The sequence below is a fragment of the Vipera ursinii genome (genome assembly GCF_947247035.1).
Source record: "Vipera ursinii genome assembly, chromosome: 6".
Lineage (NCBI taxonomy): Eukaryota > Metazoa > Chordata > Lepidosauria > Squamata > Viperidae > Vipera > Vipera ursinii.
This window is the reverse complement of record NC_139515.1, coordinates 81,575,707-81,592,791: the sequence shown is the minus strand read 5'-3', so window position 1 is coordinate 81,592,791 and position 17,085 is coordinate 81,575,707. Positions and strand designations below refer to the sequence as shown.

General features: G+C 42.1%; 1 protein-coding gene across 2 annotated transcripts in view; it reads right to left on the bottom strand.

The window, feature by feature from the left end:
• SOX5 (SRY-box transcription factor 5) overlaps positions 1-17,085 on the bottom strand; it is a gene marked incomplete at its 5' end in the record, with an annotated part of 496,539 nt that overhangs the window by 236,764 nt on the left and 242,690 nt on the right. For both annotated transcript variants that reach the window (XM_083365302.1, XM_083365301.1), the window contains 2 exons: positions 8,843-8,911; positions 13,009-13,181. In XM_083365302.1, coding sequence (XP_083221428.1) covers positions 8,843-8,911; positions 13,009-13,181 — 242 coding nt within the window. The remainder of the gene's footprint in view (positions 1-8,842; positions 8,912-13,008; positions 13,182-17,085) is intronic.

Genomic DNA, 17,085 nt, shown 5'->3' with positions numbered 1-17,085 from the left:
ACACGATTTTTTTTTTGGCTCAAGAAAATAGAGATCTCTCTGCTTTTCCCTTCTTTACATCCAAATATTTTGACTTCACTGTTTTCTGAACATTCAAGTCCTTCCTTCCAAATCTCTAAAAAGTGTGACCGTCCATTCTGTCCCCCCCCTTTTTTTTCTTTATTTCTTTTCTCCAAAATGATTTTAAACAATCAGAAAATATACACTGATTGACATGGCTTTAAGGTAATAGCTGCGGAGGTTTCGCTATGTTCAAATCTCATGGAGAAGAAAGGAGATTGAGCTGATGTAAGAGAAATGTGATTCTAGATTTATTTATTTTTTGTTCACATAGGGATTTGATAGTCTCAGCGGGACCAATCAGGGCAATATTTTTCTGGCATTTTTTAAAAATATTTTCATATTTCAGAGCTACCCAAAACTTTACCCAAAGAGGGATGTTCTGATAAACATTTTCCTCAAAACAGCCAATCTGCTTGCATTTTAACCTTAGGAATTGCATTAGATAGAATAATAATAATAATAATAATAATAATAATAATAATAATAATAAGAAGAAGAAGAAGAAGAAGAAGAAGAAGAAGTAGTAGTATTTGGAAGGGACCTTGGAGGTCATCTAGTCCAACCCCCTGCTCAGGCAGGAAACCCTATACCATTTCAGACAAATTACGGAAGCAACTTTACGTTCTGTTTAGCTTTGAACGTTTTAAGCTGGTACCAGCTCTCAAGATTGTCAAATTGCCCCCTTTTTACACAACTGAACTGTAGATTATTATTTTTTTAAGGTCAGGCATGGGCATCCTCGCAATTCTATTGCCTTTTCCTTTCGTTATTATTAAACAAGTGACAAATAATTTCCTAAACAGGTATTTCCTTTTTAATTATTTTCGTTCGCCACTGATTTTCATGCAAGCTAAGAACGAAAACCATTCAGGACGGCTGAAACAAGAGGCTTTCCCCCCCCCCCCCCCCACCCCCGCACCCCTTAAAAAAAAAAAAAGGATTGGTGGCCAGGAATAAGATCTGCTTATAGATTTAGCTGGCAAATGGCAGAAAACAGAGGGAGGAGAGGGAAGAAAAGCATTGAGAATAAATGAAGAAGTTGAAAGCATTTGTTTCCACACAGATTCCGTGTGCAACTTGGCATCGTCGCCATAAAGAAGAGTTTAATCAAAAGTCTCCAAGGAGCCATTACAAAAGAAACCCTTGTACTGCCAGCTCTGGTGTAGTGAAAGAAACACCTGCTACGGCATAACAAAAAAGAGAAGCAGACAATAGGTGTAGAAGAAAACCCTCCAACCAATAATGGAAGTGGTTTGGTGGCTTTCTTCTCTTGTCCCCCTCCCTAGGTGCAAGGCCTATTCTGCTTACTCTGGAGTATTCTCACTGACTTCCAATAGGGGGGGGCTGGGGGCTTAGGAAGGAACCGTTCTTAGTTTTTTGAAAATAAAGACAAGAGAAAAATAGATTAATATTCATGGGGAAACCTCAGCAAATTGGGTAAAGGCTGAAAAAAAAATGAGTCCAAGGCTCCAGGCCAATTAGGTCCGTGGTCAGAAACATTATTGCTCAGCCATTCTGGGAATCCTAAGAAGTTCTTGGTCGGGTCTGATGGCCTCCAGATGTTTGCCATAATTCTTGCAATTAACTATGCAGGGTTAGGGTTAGTTTTTAGTTTTGGGGGAACTAAAATCTCAATAGGTAACAGGCTGCTAACCCTAACTCTAATTTCTTTTCCCCTTTTATAATAGTTTTTTTTATTTATTTTATAGCCTGCAAATATTTTTTTACAAATAACTCAAGGCGGCAAACATATCCAACACACCTTCCTTCTCTTATTTTCCCCACAACAACAACAACAACAATAGCCCTATGAGGTGAGTTGGGCTGAGAGAAAGTGCCTCAGCCAGCTTTTATGCCTAAAGTGAGACTAGAACTCACCATCTCCTGGCGATTGGCCCACAGTCACCCAGCTGGCTTTCACATCTAAGGTGGGTTTAGAACTCATATCCTTCTGATTTACCAATACAATCAGGGATATTGGAAAATCCAAGTTGCATCTGGGAATTTAGTTGGATATCCCAGAAGTAGAAAGGACCACAAATATAAGCATCTGATGGGTTGTATTGAAATCGCCATTTATTTATTTATTTTTTGCAGAAAATATGACATTTAGGACGTATCATCAGGGATTGAAGAAATCAAAGAACAATTGCATTTGAAAATAGGATAAGCTGAAAAATAGCTTAGGGTGTATTTCAGAATGGATGTGATCAGCAAAATCATGCCATCTGTATATTCACTCAATGCAAAAAAAAATTGTCCATTTCTAAAAATTAATATCTTTATGTGATATCGGGAAATCCTTGCTGGTCTATCTGCTAAATGCCATGGGAATTTGCTTGGCGAACGTTGATGATCTGTCTTAAAACCAAAGGGTCTGGTGTGAAGGAAGAATTGAGACAGGAATGTAATTTCTAATAATGAAACCGTATTTCAAATTGTATCATAACACTCCACCTATTCTAAACCGTCGTGATTGCTCATTAAAAACCATCCCTGCAAAGTTGAATGGCTCCACAAGACACCCCTAGCAAATGCACCATGTAACTAATCAGAAAAAAAAAACTTTCTACAGAACTTCAGATTGAACTTTCTAAACAATGACGCCCTAAAAATAAAATAAAAAAGCAGTGGACACAGCCCGTCTTTAGAGAGATGATGTGTAAAAGGAAAGCTACCATGATTTCAACAATGATGGTACGCTTACATTTCCTGTGAGTCAGTGGGGACAAGTCTCCGCAGTTTGTTAGCAAAGAGGCTACAGGCAGATGTCAAAACTGTCCCTACAGGATCGAAAGTTAATAGAATGTGGCATTGTTTATTTTAGCTGGTGGTCAATTTCTTCACTTTGGGAAGGCACTATTTTCCAGGCAATGCTCCATCAATCAGAATCGTATTTTGTAACTCCATAGATGTTCCAAACATAATAAAAATGGTCAGCCTCATCCAGAATTCAGGACTTCACTTCACTTCACCCAGAAGGTAGCATAAAAATAAACTATGCCTATTTTTAATATGATTAAGCATTAAGTAATATTAATAAGGGACGCGGTGGCTCAGTGGGTTAGGACGCTGAGCTTGTCGATCAGAAGGTCGGCAGTTTGGCGGGTCGAATCCCGTTACTCGTCCCAGCTTCTGCCAACCTAGCAGTTCGAAAGCACGTAAAAATGGAAGTAGAAAAATAGGGACCACTACGGTGGGAAGGTAACAGCGTTCCGTGCGCCTTTGGCGTCTAGTCATGCCGGCCACATGACCACGGAGACGTCCTCGGACAATGACAGTTTGGAAAAATTAAAAGAAAAGGGATCCAGTGTGGAGATGCAAAATGAAGATTTATTTATTTATTTATTTATTATTTAAATTTATATACCGCCCTATTCCCGTAGGACTCAGGGCGGTTTACAGGGAAATTAAAATACATAGTATACAAAATTAAAATTAATTAAAACTATTAATTAAATTACAGTCCCTGAAGTTAAACTAAAACCCAATTAAATTAAATTAAATTAAAACCCCTCAGTCTGGGCCAAACAGCTCGAAGAACCAGGTTTTCAGGATACTGATGTTTGCGGGAATTCGTTATAGCCTAACTTTTGCAGGTAGTCCTCATTTACGGAGTTCATTTAGTGACTGTTCAAGGTTACAACAGCAGTGGAAAAAGGGACTTTTGACTGTTTTTCACGCTTACGACCGTCGCAGCATCTCCATGGCCACGTGATCAAAATTCGGATGCTTAGCAACCGGCTCTTATTTATGACGGTTGCCGTGTCCCGGGGTCTTGTGATCACCTTTTGTGACCCTCTGACAAGCAGAGTCAACGGGGGAAGCCAGATTCACTTAACAATCATGTCACCAACTTAACAACTGCAGTGATTCGCTTAACAACTGTAGCAGGAAAGGTCGCAAAATGGGATAAAGCTCACTTAACAACTGTCTTGCTTAGCAATGGAAATTTGGGACTCAGTCATGCTTGTAAGTCGAGCGCTACCTGTACCCAAAATGTCACAAAACCCAGTGTACCTCCATGGATATACACCATATCTGCTTTGATCTGAGACTGAAAAGATGCTATGTGATGAGGATATGTTTTCAGCACAAATGTCTGCTTTCCCAGAACTGTGACTGGCTATTGTGTGATCCCAGGAAAAGATGCAGCTGCTTTAAGGAGGGACCATAGGTGCAGTAGGTTGCACTCACTCACACCTGCCCCAAAATACCTTGTCATATCTCACTACTGCCCTCTGAACTCAAATGTGTATCTTCCTGGGATCAGGTGGCTCCTATGAAAAAAGAAAATCCAGAAAAAGATGCAGCTGCTTTAAAGAGCTGCTAGCAAGTGCATCATGCACACCAGGCCATCTCCAAAATAAATATTTTAGGTTTGGAATTAAAGGGGAGCATCTACTATCTTTCTATCGGCCAGGGGTCTTCAAACTTGGCCCTTTTACGACTTGTGGACTTCAACTCCCAGAATTCCACAAATTGTAAAAGGGCCAAGTCTGAAGACCCCCTGCTCTACCCAATTCAAAGCACTCAAAGTCTTCACGTTCTGGAAAGCAGAGCCTCTCCTTCTACACTGCCTGCAATGTGATTTGAACACTGCACATACAGTTTGCAAATTAGCAGCTCCACCTACTCATGAGTTAGTGGAATGAAAGTTCAAAATAACCAATAAAGGAGAATATTTGTAGCTCAGGGTTGAAACCAGGGGGTCCCTGGTGCCCTTGGCTGCATACGTTTGCTTGATGCTTCCTGACATTGGTTATCAAACTAGGCAACATCTTCAGTGCTGATGATGTCACCTAGTTTGGGTAATGAAACATCTGCAAGGAAAGCTCAGACAGCACCCAGTTCAAAATAAAATTCACAGGGAAGGGAGGCTAGGCAAAGCTTTTCCACCCCACTCTACCGACCGGCCTATGAGCGTCAGAAGGATGCACTCCTTTTCGGGAAACACCCGGAAACTGCAATTGCGTGAGGTTGCCCTGTTACCCTGGATTTTTCCCTCCAGCCAGCAAGACGGAGGGGTACAAAACTTACTTCGCAACGTCTCCCCCGAGGCTGACTGATGTGAGGTGATTCCGAACATGCCAACGCATCCGAACGGCTCAAAGTCCTTTTCTTTTTCGACTGCGCATTCCTTGATAAAGCTGCAAAGCTTCCCACTTATCAGTCACTCAAAGTGACTGCGGCTGTCACTTGTGTACAAAGCCCAATCAGTTTGGAAGCAGCGACACCGGCATTTTTCTTCTCAGCTTGAAGCAAACACGTTTTGACTGCTAGTCATTCAATTTTAAAGCATCGTCAATTAGGGGCGGACGGAGATATAAAAAAAAAAAAACCACGTCCTAAACTCCTTCACCAGCCAGCAGTAAAAAAAAAAAAACTTATTGTTATTTTGCTTGAATCATCTCTCTCTCTCTCTCTCTCTCTCTCTCTCTCTCTCTCTCTCTCTCTCTCTCTCTCTCACACACACACACACACACACACACACACACACACTTTTTCACCTTCCCTCAGCAGAAACTGCCTTTTCTGGCTGCCAAGGAAAAGTGCTCATGACTCCATGTTCTCCACATGGTTGAGATGCGAATCATATGGCGTATTAATGCTCTCCATAGTAGGTCAGTTCAATGGACAAGAGTTTTCTTTCCCTCTCTTCGCCCCCTTTGGCGTCCTGCGGGGCCCGTCCATATGCACAGCATATGGTGGGAAATAAATAAATAAAATAAAGCATTCTTTAAAATGCCCGCGGTGTAAGAGATGACTGGGAGTTGGCCGCGTTGCAAAAAAAAAAAAAAAAGAAGCCACGGGCAGGAGAAGTAAACACCCCTTCTTCCGAAGGAGGACAAAATCTGGAAACTGAAATGTTTGCTCCAAGGCAGGCTGAATCTTCAAATGCAGGGAAATGCATTTGTAGGAAAACCACCAAACCCTCACTGGATACGAAACGAGGTGAGAAATCCCAGGAGGGTCTGTAGATATAGATAGATGGATGGAACGGATAGCAATCGGAATAAAGCCCTGGGTTAGCTGGGAATTTGCTAGGTTTAGACACTTGTTGGCTTTCTGGTGTGATACCAGTGTAAAACTTGTAGGAGAGACAAAAATGTAGACCATCAGCCCTACGAGATATAAGGGGCCTCTGTTGTTGTTGTTGTTGTTGTTGTTGTTTAAAAAAACTTTCACTGCTTAGCATGCTCAGCTCAGGGCACTGGAAGGTTCAAATGTTAAATTAAAATAAAGTAACAAAAAGGGATGAAGGGAGGGAGCAAGGAGGAAGGGAGGGATGTAAGAAGGAAGGAAGTGAGGAAGAGAGAGATAGACAGAGAAAGAAAGAAAGAAAGAAAGAAAGAAAGAAAGAAAAGAAAGAAAGAAAGAAGGAAGGAAGGAAGGAAGGAAGGAAGGAAGGAAGGAAGGAGGAAGGAAGGAAGGAAGGAAGAAGAAAGAAAGAAAGAAAGAAAGAAAGAAAGAAAGAAGAAAGAAAGAAAGAAAGAAGATATAGAGAGAGGAGGGACAGAGGGAGGATGGGAGAGAGGGAAGGAAGGAAGGAAGGAAGGAAGGAAGGAAGAAGGAAGGAAGGAAGGAAGGAAGGAAGGAAGGAAGGAATTTGTGGACCTGCCAAAATTTCATTTGATGTTTAAAAAGTGGGTGATTAAGTGGGCGTGATGCTTTTTTTTCACCCAGATTTTATTTGTATTTTTCTTTCACTGGAAGCCAAGAGAAGCCACAACAGGGTATGCCATGGCTTGGCATTTGGGAGTTTGCCAAGCTGTAACTCCGGTGGCGGCCCTGGGTAACAAGGCCTTTGCACAAGTTTGGGTTGTACATTAGCGCCCATTCCGGGACTGGGGAGCTCTGCTCAAGGACACGTGTGCCCTTGCAACGTCCTGACTGGACTGCTGCAATGTGCTTTTTACACGGGCTGTTCCTGAGCAGCATTCAGAAGCTTCAGGTACCTAGTGCGGAATGTAGTGCTGTGGATACTTACAGGCACTGATTACTTCAAGTATGAGACACCATCGCTCTGCAAGTGGCATTGACTACCGGGGTGTTTGTGCGTGCAAATCAAGGTGGTAGTTGTCACCTTTAAAGACCTTGCTGGCTTGGGATCAGGTTACCTACAGTACTGTCTCTCCCCATTTGTCTTGCTCTGGTCCTAGCTGGGTACTGTTGGTTTGTAGGTTGCAGAAGGGGAGACCTTTCTGTTGTGGCACCCACTTTTCCCACATCTTCCTCCCTCAGGTCGTCCTTGTCCCCGAGGGCCTTCCATAAGGCCTTGAACCTGGAGTGGGACAGAGGCTGTCTCCTGGTCGAAGGGATAATTGGTTCATGGATGATGGCCGGCTCTACGTGTTTTATTTTTATGTTTAATACAGTGTGTTTTATGAATTTTATTTATTGAATTGTAAGCCACATATGACAGAGGAGCAGCTCTATAAATCAAATCAGTCAGTCAACCGATCAATCCTCTGACAATACAACTCTCAAAAAATTAGGACAGTTTATGAAATGTCAATTAAAATCAATGAACACTTCACACAGAATACACAAGAATTATATCTTAGTAAGCTTTAATAGAAAAAATGGCTCCAGGAAGTAGAATTTTAAAACAGAGGAGGAGGAGGAGGAGGAGGAGGAGGAGGAGGAGGAGGAGGAGGAGGAGGAGGAGGAGGAGGAGGAGGAGGAGGAGGAGGAGAAACAGAAGTTGCTGTTGTCTGCATCTTAAATAATCAAATCAAGATGTCTTATGACTGATCGTATCATTTTAGAGTCATTTTCTCACCATTTGGTCAACTTTGTAATCAGAATGAGCAGAATTTCGAAAAGCAGTTGGAAAAGTGCTCCAAACGGCGACGAACTAAGGGCAAATCTTCCCCAGCGCTGAACATGATGGGTAAGCTACTACTTCTAGTAGTAAAAATGTTTCCAGAAAATATCCTTTGCTGAACCTGTTTACAGCCATAATTTCCCCAATGCACAGAAAACATATTTTTCCCCCTCTCTCTCTCTTCTCTTTTTATTACGTGAGAAATGTCAACCAATCAAAGGACATAGTAAGGACATTGGCATAAGCCTCCTCCTTAGAAGAGCGCGCAAGGAGATCTGTATTGTTTTCTAAACTTCATCCTACCTACTGTCACAGAATAGGATCTTGGATTTACAGCCACAAGAAGAAATAATCCCCCATCACCTGTGTGCTTTGGCCACGTGACAGATGGCACTGCCCACATTCTGTGATTTCCCCCCCCCCGCACAAAAAAAGTTTCGGTGTGAATCAGCTTCCCATCGTGAGAAGGAAGACTACATGGCCCGTTCATTTAGGTACGGAAGCCATGCGCCAGCTACCTAGCAAATGAATGGGGTTTTCACGGCTGGGATACATGTGTCTCCAAAAGCCTCTGCAGATGTTTTTCCAAGAAAGGCAGCTGTTCATTCAACACCACACGTCACAGAAAATCAGCTGTAGTTACTGACATTGCGAAGACGCATTTAAATTAGCTGAGCTTGAGCTCTGTCTGCTTCAACCCATATGTCTCCTCAGCCCCTTCCATCCAGCTTTCAATGGGCCTCACTCCTATAGAATTCAACCATTGTGAACAGATAAGACACCGTGGATCTCAAGCCACTCACCTGAACTTGAACCTGACATTCATCTACGTATTATGGGGACCGCTCTGCTAATGGCGGGCCCTGCATCTCTCAATTGAAGACAGTGCAAAAGAATGGAAAACGGACTTGAATAGTTAAAATAACAGACAGATTCATAATGTCTGACCTGGATCTGTTGTTGAAGCAGGTTGATTTTGTGTTGTTGCTGCAGAAGTTGCTGCTGCTGTCTTGCAATCTGTAGGGGTCAACACATGTACAAGTAATTTAATAGTGCGCGCGCGTATGTATGTTTGCATCTGTGCGTGTCTGCCTCGAAAGACAGATGTTTCTCAAGTGTGTTCAGACCTTGGCCCATAAACAGTCTGGTTCAAATTAAAACAATTGATACATCCATTCTATTACTCAGTAAACTATTGTTTATGTGTAGCAGTCATAGTTGAAAACTTGTTCTTAGACTGAAAAAAAAAGTGATTTGGGGGGTGATGGCGGCTGGAAGATATTTTCTCATCCAATTCTAAGAATATTAGAAGGCTCCAGATGGATGACACAGCGCTAAATACCCATGAAAGCAGTAGCATTTTCTGACTTGTGTTCCTTGACTATGGATAGCATTAGAAGCTGACATTCCCCATCATAATGATAAGCAGTCACCAATCACTTTGAGCCCCATAAATTCGTTTAACTCCCTTTTTAATTGTGCCCAAGTTGCTGATTATATCTCCATATTTTTTTTTTGCCCTGTGTTCATTCTTCGCTACAAAATTATCTTGACTTTGTTCAGTGTGGATAAAGAAGGCTTTTTTTTTGGTTTGCATGTAATAAAAATTACTTTATTATTAAATTCGAAACTATTATTAAATGTAATAACTTAAATTAAAATTTTAAAAATTATAAACTATTTTGTAAATGAGGTGGAGAAAATTTCAGAATGGATTAAAGGGGGGAAAGAACATCTCTTGATCCATCCAAATGGAAGATCCCTCACATATTTAGTTTAAATAAGTGTTTCTCAACCTTGGCAGCTTGAAGATGGATAGACTTCAACTCCCAGAATTCCCCTGCCAGCTGGAGGGAATTCTGTTCCCCTCCCCCCCCCCATCGACACATCATCAAACTGCCAAGGTTGAGAAATACTGGTTTAAGCCATGGATGAAAGTTACCAAATTCCAATTTCCATCATTCTAGGTCAGCTAGTCCAATTTGGAAGGAGGCCCATTTTTACTCCACTTTAAATGAATTCTAGTCCTAGATTCAGGAAGACTTCAATTTTGCTGAAGTGGAATTTGGTGCTTGCCTCCTCTGACTGTCATCCATCAGCTAGATCAGGGGTAGGCAACCTCAGCTCTTTTATGACTCATGGACTTCAACTCCCAGAATTCCTGAGTCAGCTGCTGACTCAGGAATTCTGGGAGTTGAAGTCCATGAGTCATAAAAGAGCCGAGGTTGCCTACCCCTAAGCTAGATAATGACGTTGGTTTAGTATGTCATGCAAATCCATATCCTTATTGCTTATGGTTGAGTGTGATAGGCAAACACCAAAAATTGAGCTGAATAAACCATGGTTCAGTTAAGCAAGGGTAGGAGTCTCCAGTGAATGTACCCAATGCATTTCAGAACGGAAGAAGACTCGAGATTTTACTGCACATATTATGACAGTACGAGAAAGCATCAGAAGCCAAACATCTATGTAGAAACACTTTTTGCATGATCAAGTCATTCATTCTGAAGACGTTTTAAGTACAGGCAGTCCTCGGCTTATAGCCATTCACTTAACGATCATTTGAAGTCACAGCAGCATTGAAAATAAGTGATTTAGGACCGTTTTTCACACTTATGACTGTTGCAGCATCCCCGTGGTCACACGCTCAAAATTTGGGGCACTTGGCAACTGGCGTGAATTTATGACAGCTTGCACTGTCCTGAAGTCATATGATTATTATTATCATCAATTGAAATTTTCCCAGCTGGCTTCTGACAAACCAAGTCAACGGGGGAAGTCAGATTTGCTTAACGACCGCATGATTCATTGACCAATTGCAGTGATTTGCTTAACAACCATGGTCAGAGATGGTTGTAAAATGGGCACGGCTCACTTAACAACTGCCTTGCTTAGCAATGGAAATTTTGGGCTGCATTGTGGTCGTAAGATGAGGATCACCTCTATGGCAAATAAGGGACATACGTAGGAACCCCTGAGATTTTTGTACAGACAGAAATTGAGTCATGTGGTGCCTCTGAAAGCTGATGAAGATATATACTGTACAAATGGAGGAACAGACAAGGAGCCATTAATGACCAGCTCCAAACTATCTGCTATACCAGACATGTCAAACTCGCGATGTCATGTGACGTCATGCGACGTAGCGGAGCTTTTTCCCCATTGCCGGCAATGGGGTGGGCGCGGTTTCGTCGTGATGCATCCGGCCCGCAGGCCAGCAGTTTGACACCCCTGTCCTATACTGACCATAACATTCCCCAGTCTGGTGCTCTCCAAATAAGTTGGATTGCCCACACTTGTTATCGCTATCACCTGAGAATTTTTTTTTTTTTTTGGTCTCTGGTGTCAGTGGCCTTCGGGCACACCAAGATAATGCCAAAGTCCTGTATTCAATTTTGCAGCACACCGCTTCCCCCGTTCTTTATGATTGCATTGAAAGACGGTAAGATCAAAGGGAGAGGGTGCGGTTAGACTGGGAAGGCCAAGCGCTGGTACCCTGGAAGAGTGGAAGAAATGACGGCCGAATCAGAAACAAAACAGATGACATTCATCTTGACCAGGGGTCTTCAAACTTGGCCCTTTTATGACTTGTAGACTTCAACCCCCAGAATTCCTCAGCCAGCGTGCCTGGCTGAGGATTTCTGGCAGTTGAAGTCCACAAGTCATAAATGGGCCAAGCTTGAAGACCCCTGATCTTGACGGTCATAGCAAGTAGGTGTCAGTTCAGGTTTTTTGATAGAAATGGATAAAGAGACAAAGTCATCTTAGGGAGACCCGGGAGGGAAAGATGAAATTTAAAGTTAAAATGATCCTTCAAAATATTGGCACCCAAGTGCAGGTAGTCCTCAACTTACAACAGTTTGTTTAGTGACGATTTGAAGCTGCAACAGCACTGAAAACAGTAAGATGTGACTATTTTTCACACTTGCAACCTTTGCATCATCCTCATGAAAACATCATCAAAATTCAGACACTTGGCAACTGACTCCTATTTATGACGGTTGCAGAGTCCCGGAATCATGCGATCCCCTTTGGTGACCTTCTGCCAATGGGGAAGCCAGGTTCACTTAACCGTTGTGTTGATAACTTGACAATTGCAGTGATTCCCTTAACAACTACGGTATGGCAAGAAAGGTCGTAAAGTGAGGCACAACTCACTTCACAAGTGTCTCACTTAGCAACAGAAATTTTGGGCTCAACTGAAATCGCAAGTCGAGGACTGCCTGTATTATACAGTTTAATGGAGTCAGATTTAAATGGGCTTAAGCTGAAAGAGTGGGGAGCAACGGATGTTTAAGGTGCCTTGCCCATAATCTTGTCCCTCAACCCTACCCTTTTGATAAGGCTACATGGGGGTCACCCCTTAGATTTAGATTTAGATTTTATTTAATTTGTATACCGCCCTTCTCCCTAGGGACTCAGGGCGGTTCACAGGGCATATATAAATTACGATACAAAAGTTAAAATAAGATTAAACCAATGCCCAGTTAAAAAACAATAATACAATGCTAAGAACAACAATTTTAAAAGCCCATGTTCCCCCATCAGGCCAGACCAGCTAATTCAAATAGGTGGGTCTTCAGGTCGCGACGGAAGGTTCGGAGGTCTGATGTCATCCGGAGCTCCACCGGCAGTTGATTCCATAATGCCGGAGCGCCCACAGAGAAGGCCCTCCCCCTGGGGGCCACCAGTCGGCATTCCCTTACCGGAGGCACCCTGAGGAGGCCCTCTCTGTGGGAACGCACAGGGCGGAGGGGAGTTGACGCCGGCAGCAGCTTTGGGGCAGGGGAGGTAAGGGCAGGGCTTGGGGGTGGCTTTAAGAACCCCACTTGTAACACTCACTGCATAATTTGGACAATATATCATTATATTTAAAAACTCTGGAATCTGTTCCTCTCTTCCACTGCATGCTGAAAATAACACCTCCTGTTGTATACTCCATTTAACGTAAAAAAAAAAAAACACAACTTCCAGCCCCCGAGTTCCATTCTGGGAACAGATCTGTGAATATTTCAGCCCTCTTAGAAATAAAGACGCGTTAATAGAGTGCTAATCTCCTGCTCCCCGATGCCAGAGCAGGACTAGATTAAAAGTCCCTTTTAATAACTGCTCACCTGTTCTTGCTGCTGCTTGGCCAGCTCCATTTGCTGGCGCTGCTTCTCAATTTGCGAGGCCGCCAATTTCTTCTGCTCGTCGTGAGCCGCCAGCAGCTGTTCCCGCAAACTGGTCAGCTGATTGATCATGCCCATAAGCTGCCTCTCTTTCTCAGCTAGGCTCTCTGGAGTCCCTGAGCATCATATGGTGACACACACAAACACACACACACACACACACACACACAGAGACACACAAACAAAAGGCAAAAGGAGAAAGAGGAGAGAATCAGAAATGAGATCTGGGTACGGTTCCAAGCCGACGTGCCTTGTAAAGCTGAGCAGAAAAAGCCTTTTGCAGCACACAACAGCACCCCCCCTCCAATGATTTAATTATTCCCCCTCCTTCCTTTTTTTTTTTTAAAATTGTCCTACCTTTGCTGCCTATCCAAGGTTCTTGATCTATGAATACATGCACATAGTAATGAGTTTCCTGCAGGATCCTCAGTACTTTTCTGTCCAGGGCAAGGACCTCAATAGACTCTGGGTGCTAACTTTTACTTTCCGTTCGATAACTTTATTGTTGATTAGCCAGTAGGCCGTCTCGAAATACAGAATACAAAACACGGAACTTTAATAAAACCGTATGCAAAAACGGAATCAAAGAAACAGATTAAATAAAAAAGAATGGAAAGGAATAACTGGGTCACCCCTTACGTTTGACTTCAGTCAGACCCTCCTATGCAGGTCTCAAGCAAACTGTTTTGTTCAAATAAAGGACTGTGTTATGAGTGGTTTTTGAATTCTGACCACACATGAAGTACATTGTTAATATAAGGGTCTCAATAGGGCTAATTGTCTAATGTCATTGGATATGACATGGCAGATAGATAGATAGATAGATAGATAGATAGATAGATAGATAGATAGATAGATAGATAGATAGATAAGATAACCTTTATTGTCATTTTTGTCATTTTTTTTACTGTGGTCACATTGGCACACATTAAAAATGAAATTTAGTTGCTTGCTCTCAAAGTGTACATATACGTAACACACATAGATAGCTAGATAGCTAGATAGATGATAGATAGATGATAGATAGATAGATAGATAGATAGATAGATAGATAGATAGATAGATAGATAGATAGATAGATAGATAGATAAGATAACCTTTATTGTCATTTTTTGTCATTTTTTTACTGTGGGCACATTGGCACACATTAAAAATGAAATTTAGTTGCTTGCTCTCAAAGTGTACACATACTTAACACACATAGATAGCTAGATAGATGATAGATAGATAGATAGATAGATAGATAGATAGATAGATAGATAGATAAGATAACCTTTATTGTCATTTTTTGTCATTTTTTTTTACTGTGGGCACATTGGCACACATTAAAAATGAAATTTAGTTGCTTGCTCTCAAAGTGTACATATACGTAACACACATAGATAGCTAGATAGCTAGATAGATGATAGATAGATAGATAGATAGATAGATAGATAGATAGATAGATAGATAGATAGATAAGATAACCTTTATTGTCATTTTTTGTCATTTTTTTACTGTGGGCACATTGGCACACATTAAAAATGAAATTTAGTTGCTTGCTCTCAAAGTGTACACATACTTAACACACATAGATAGCTAGATAGATGATAGATAGATAGATAGATAGATAGATAGATAGATAGATAAGATAACCTTTATTGTCATTTTTTGTCATTTTTTTTTACTGTGGGCACATTGGCACACATTAAAAATGAAATTTAGTTGCTTGCTCTCAAAGTGTACACATACGTAACACAGAGGCAGACAGACAGACAGATAAAGTGCAATCCAGTTTGTGCTAATTTGAGATTCCAAATCCTCTTGGCATGGATCTGATGGATGTTGAAAATGGGATTCCCCCTCCCCCCCGTCTATCTGTTCTTTCCGGTTATGTATGGATCTATGAATTGTCTATCTTCCTATTACTTTTCTTTTTCTCTGAAACTGAATTCGACAAGACACAGTTAACTGCCCAGCCTCAACACCACAATGCCAAAGGCTAAAAGGAGACTTGATTCTCAGACTGATGACTCTCCAGCCTTTGCTCGAAAGTCTTCGGTGAAGGATGCTTTCACATTGTGGTGTTGGAGAAGACTCTTGAGAGTCCCTGGGACTGCGAGGAGATCCAATCAGTTGGTCCTAAAGGAAATCAACCTTAACTGTTCTTTGGAAGGGTGGAGACTGAAGCTGAAGCTCAAATACTTTGGCCACCTAATGAGAAGAGAGGACTTCCCTGAGGCTGTAAAAGTTGGAAGGCAAAGGAGGAGGAGGACGGCAGAGGACGAGCTGGTAGACAGTGTCATCAATGCAATGAACATGAATTTGGGGAAACTCCATGTCCAAAGCAGCATTTTCAAGTCATTCTCACTTACCTAGGTAAACTCTGATAATAATTGCCCCCATGGATGGTTCTTTTTCTCCCATACATATTGTTATTTCTGGCCCAAAAGAGGGACAGTTGTCAGTTGAAAGTCAGAGATTCATAGGATTAGAGGACTGACACAGGTCATTGAAACCATCAAGTCTGACCCTCTGCTCAATACAGGAATTCAAATCAAAGCATCTCAGACTGAGGACTGTCAAGCCTTTGCTTGAAAGTCTTTGGTGAATGGGAGTCCACCACCTCTCTGGATAATTGGAACCACTCCTGTGCTACTCTTATTGTTGTTCAGTTTTTCCTAGCCTTTAACCAATTAGGGACGTGGTGGCTCAGTGGGTTGGGACGCTCAGCTTGTCGATCAGATGGTCGGCAGTTTGGCGGGTCGAATCCCGAGTGCCGCGGAACAGAGTGAGCGCCTGTTACTCATCCCAGCTTCTGCCAACCTAGCAGTTTGAAAGCACATAAAAATGCAAGTAGAAAAATAGGGACCACTACAGTGGGAAGGTAACAGCGTTCCACGCACCTTTAGCGTCTAGTCATGCCGGCCACATGACCACGGAGACGTACTTGGACAAGCGCTGGCTCTTCGGCTTTGAAATGGAGATGAGCACTGGCCCCTAGAGTCGGAAACGACTAGCACGCATGTGCGGAGGAACCTTTACCTTTACCTTTAAAGGAACATGTTCCCCCTGTCCAGTCATGTCTGCCTCTATGGGGTGGTGCTTATCTCCATTTCCTAGCTGAAGGAGCCGGAGTTGTCGGAAGAGTCTTTCTGTGGTCATGTGGCCAGCATGACTATATGCCAAAGGCACACGGAAAGCTGTTCCCTTCTCACCAAAGTGGTACCCATTTATCTATTCGCATTTGCCACATGACCACGGAGACGTACTTGGACAAGCGCTGGCTCTTCGGCTTTGAAACGGAGATGAGCACCAGCCCCTAGAGTCGGAAACGACTAGCATGCATGTGCAGGGGAACCTTTACCTTTACCTTAACCAAATTATACCTTCTTAGAATTTATTACATACCCTCTATTCTGGGATAAGAGGAAATGGGGTCATGCTCTTCTTCTTCGTGTCATCTTTTCAAATACTTGAAAAGTGCTATTCCCTTTAAGTTTTGTTTTCTCGGGGGGGGGGGAAGTACTGTGCTGATGTCCTTATTTTTTCCTTGTAGCTTCCTTAGTTTTCTGCTCTGTACCGATTCCATTTGATGTGAATCTTTCTGAAAACTTAGGTTTAAGTTCTAGTGCCTAAATGAAGCAAATGTATCACTTCCTGAAATTCGGAAGGTACATTTCAATTGATGCCAACATATGTTGCATTTGTCTTTTTAAAAGCTAAGTCTCACTGCTGACTCATATTCCAGTTGTGATCATCTGCATTTTCCCACCCAGTTAAGTATCCCCCATCCTATACCTACACATTTGAATCCCTCAGTGAAGGATTTGGCACTCTGGCAATAAATTTTTATTCTGTTATTTTTAGCTTAAACTTAACAGGGTCATCTGAATTTTGTTTTGATCTTCTAGAGTATTAGCTACCCCATCCGTTTTGTGTCATAACAATATTTGCGACTAATAAACATATTGTCCACCTCTTCTTTCGAATCACTGAGACATGACATTTAATAGTTTACTCTTAATGCAACAGTGATGA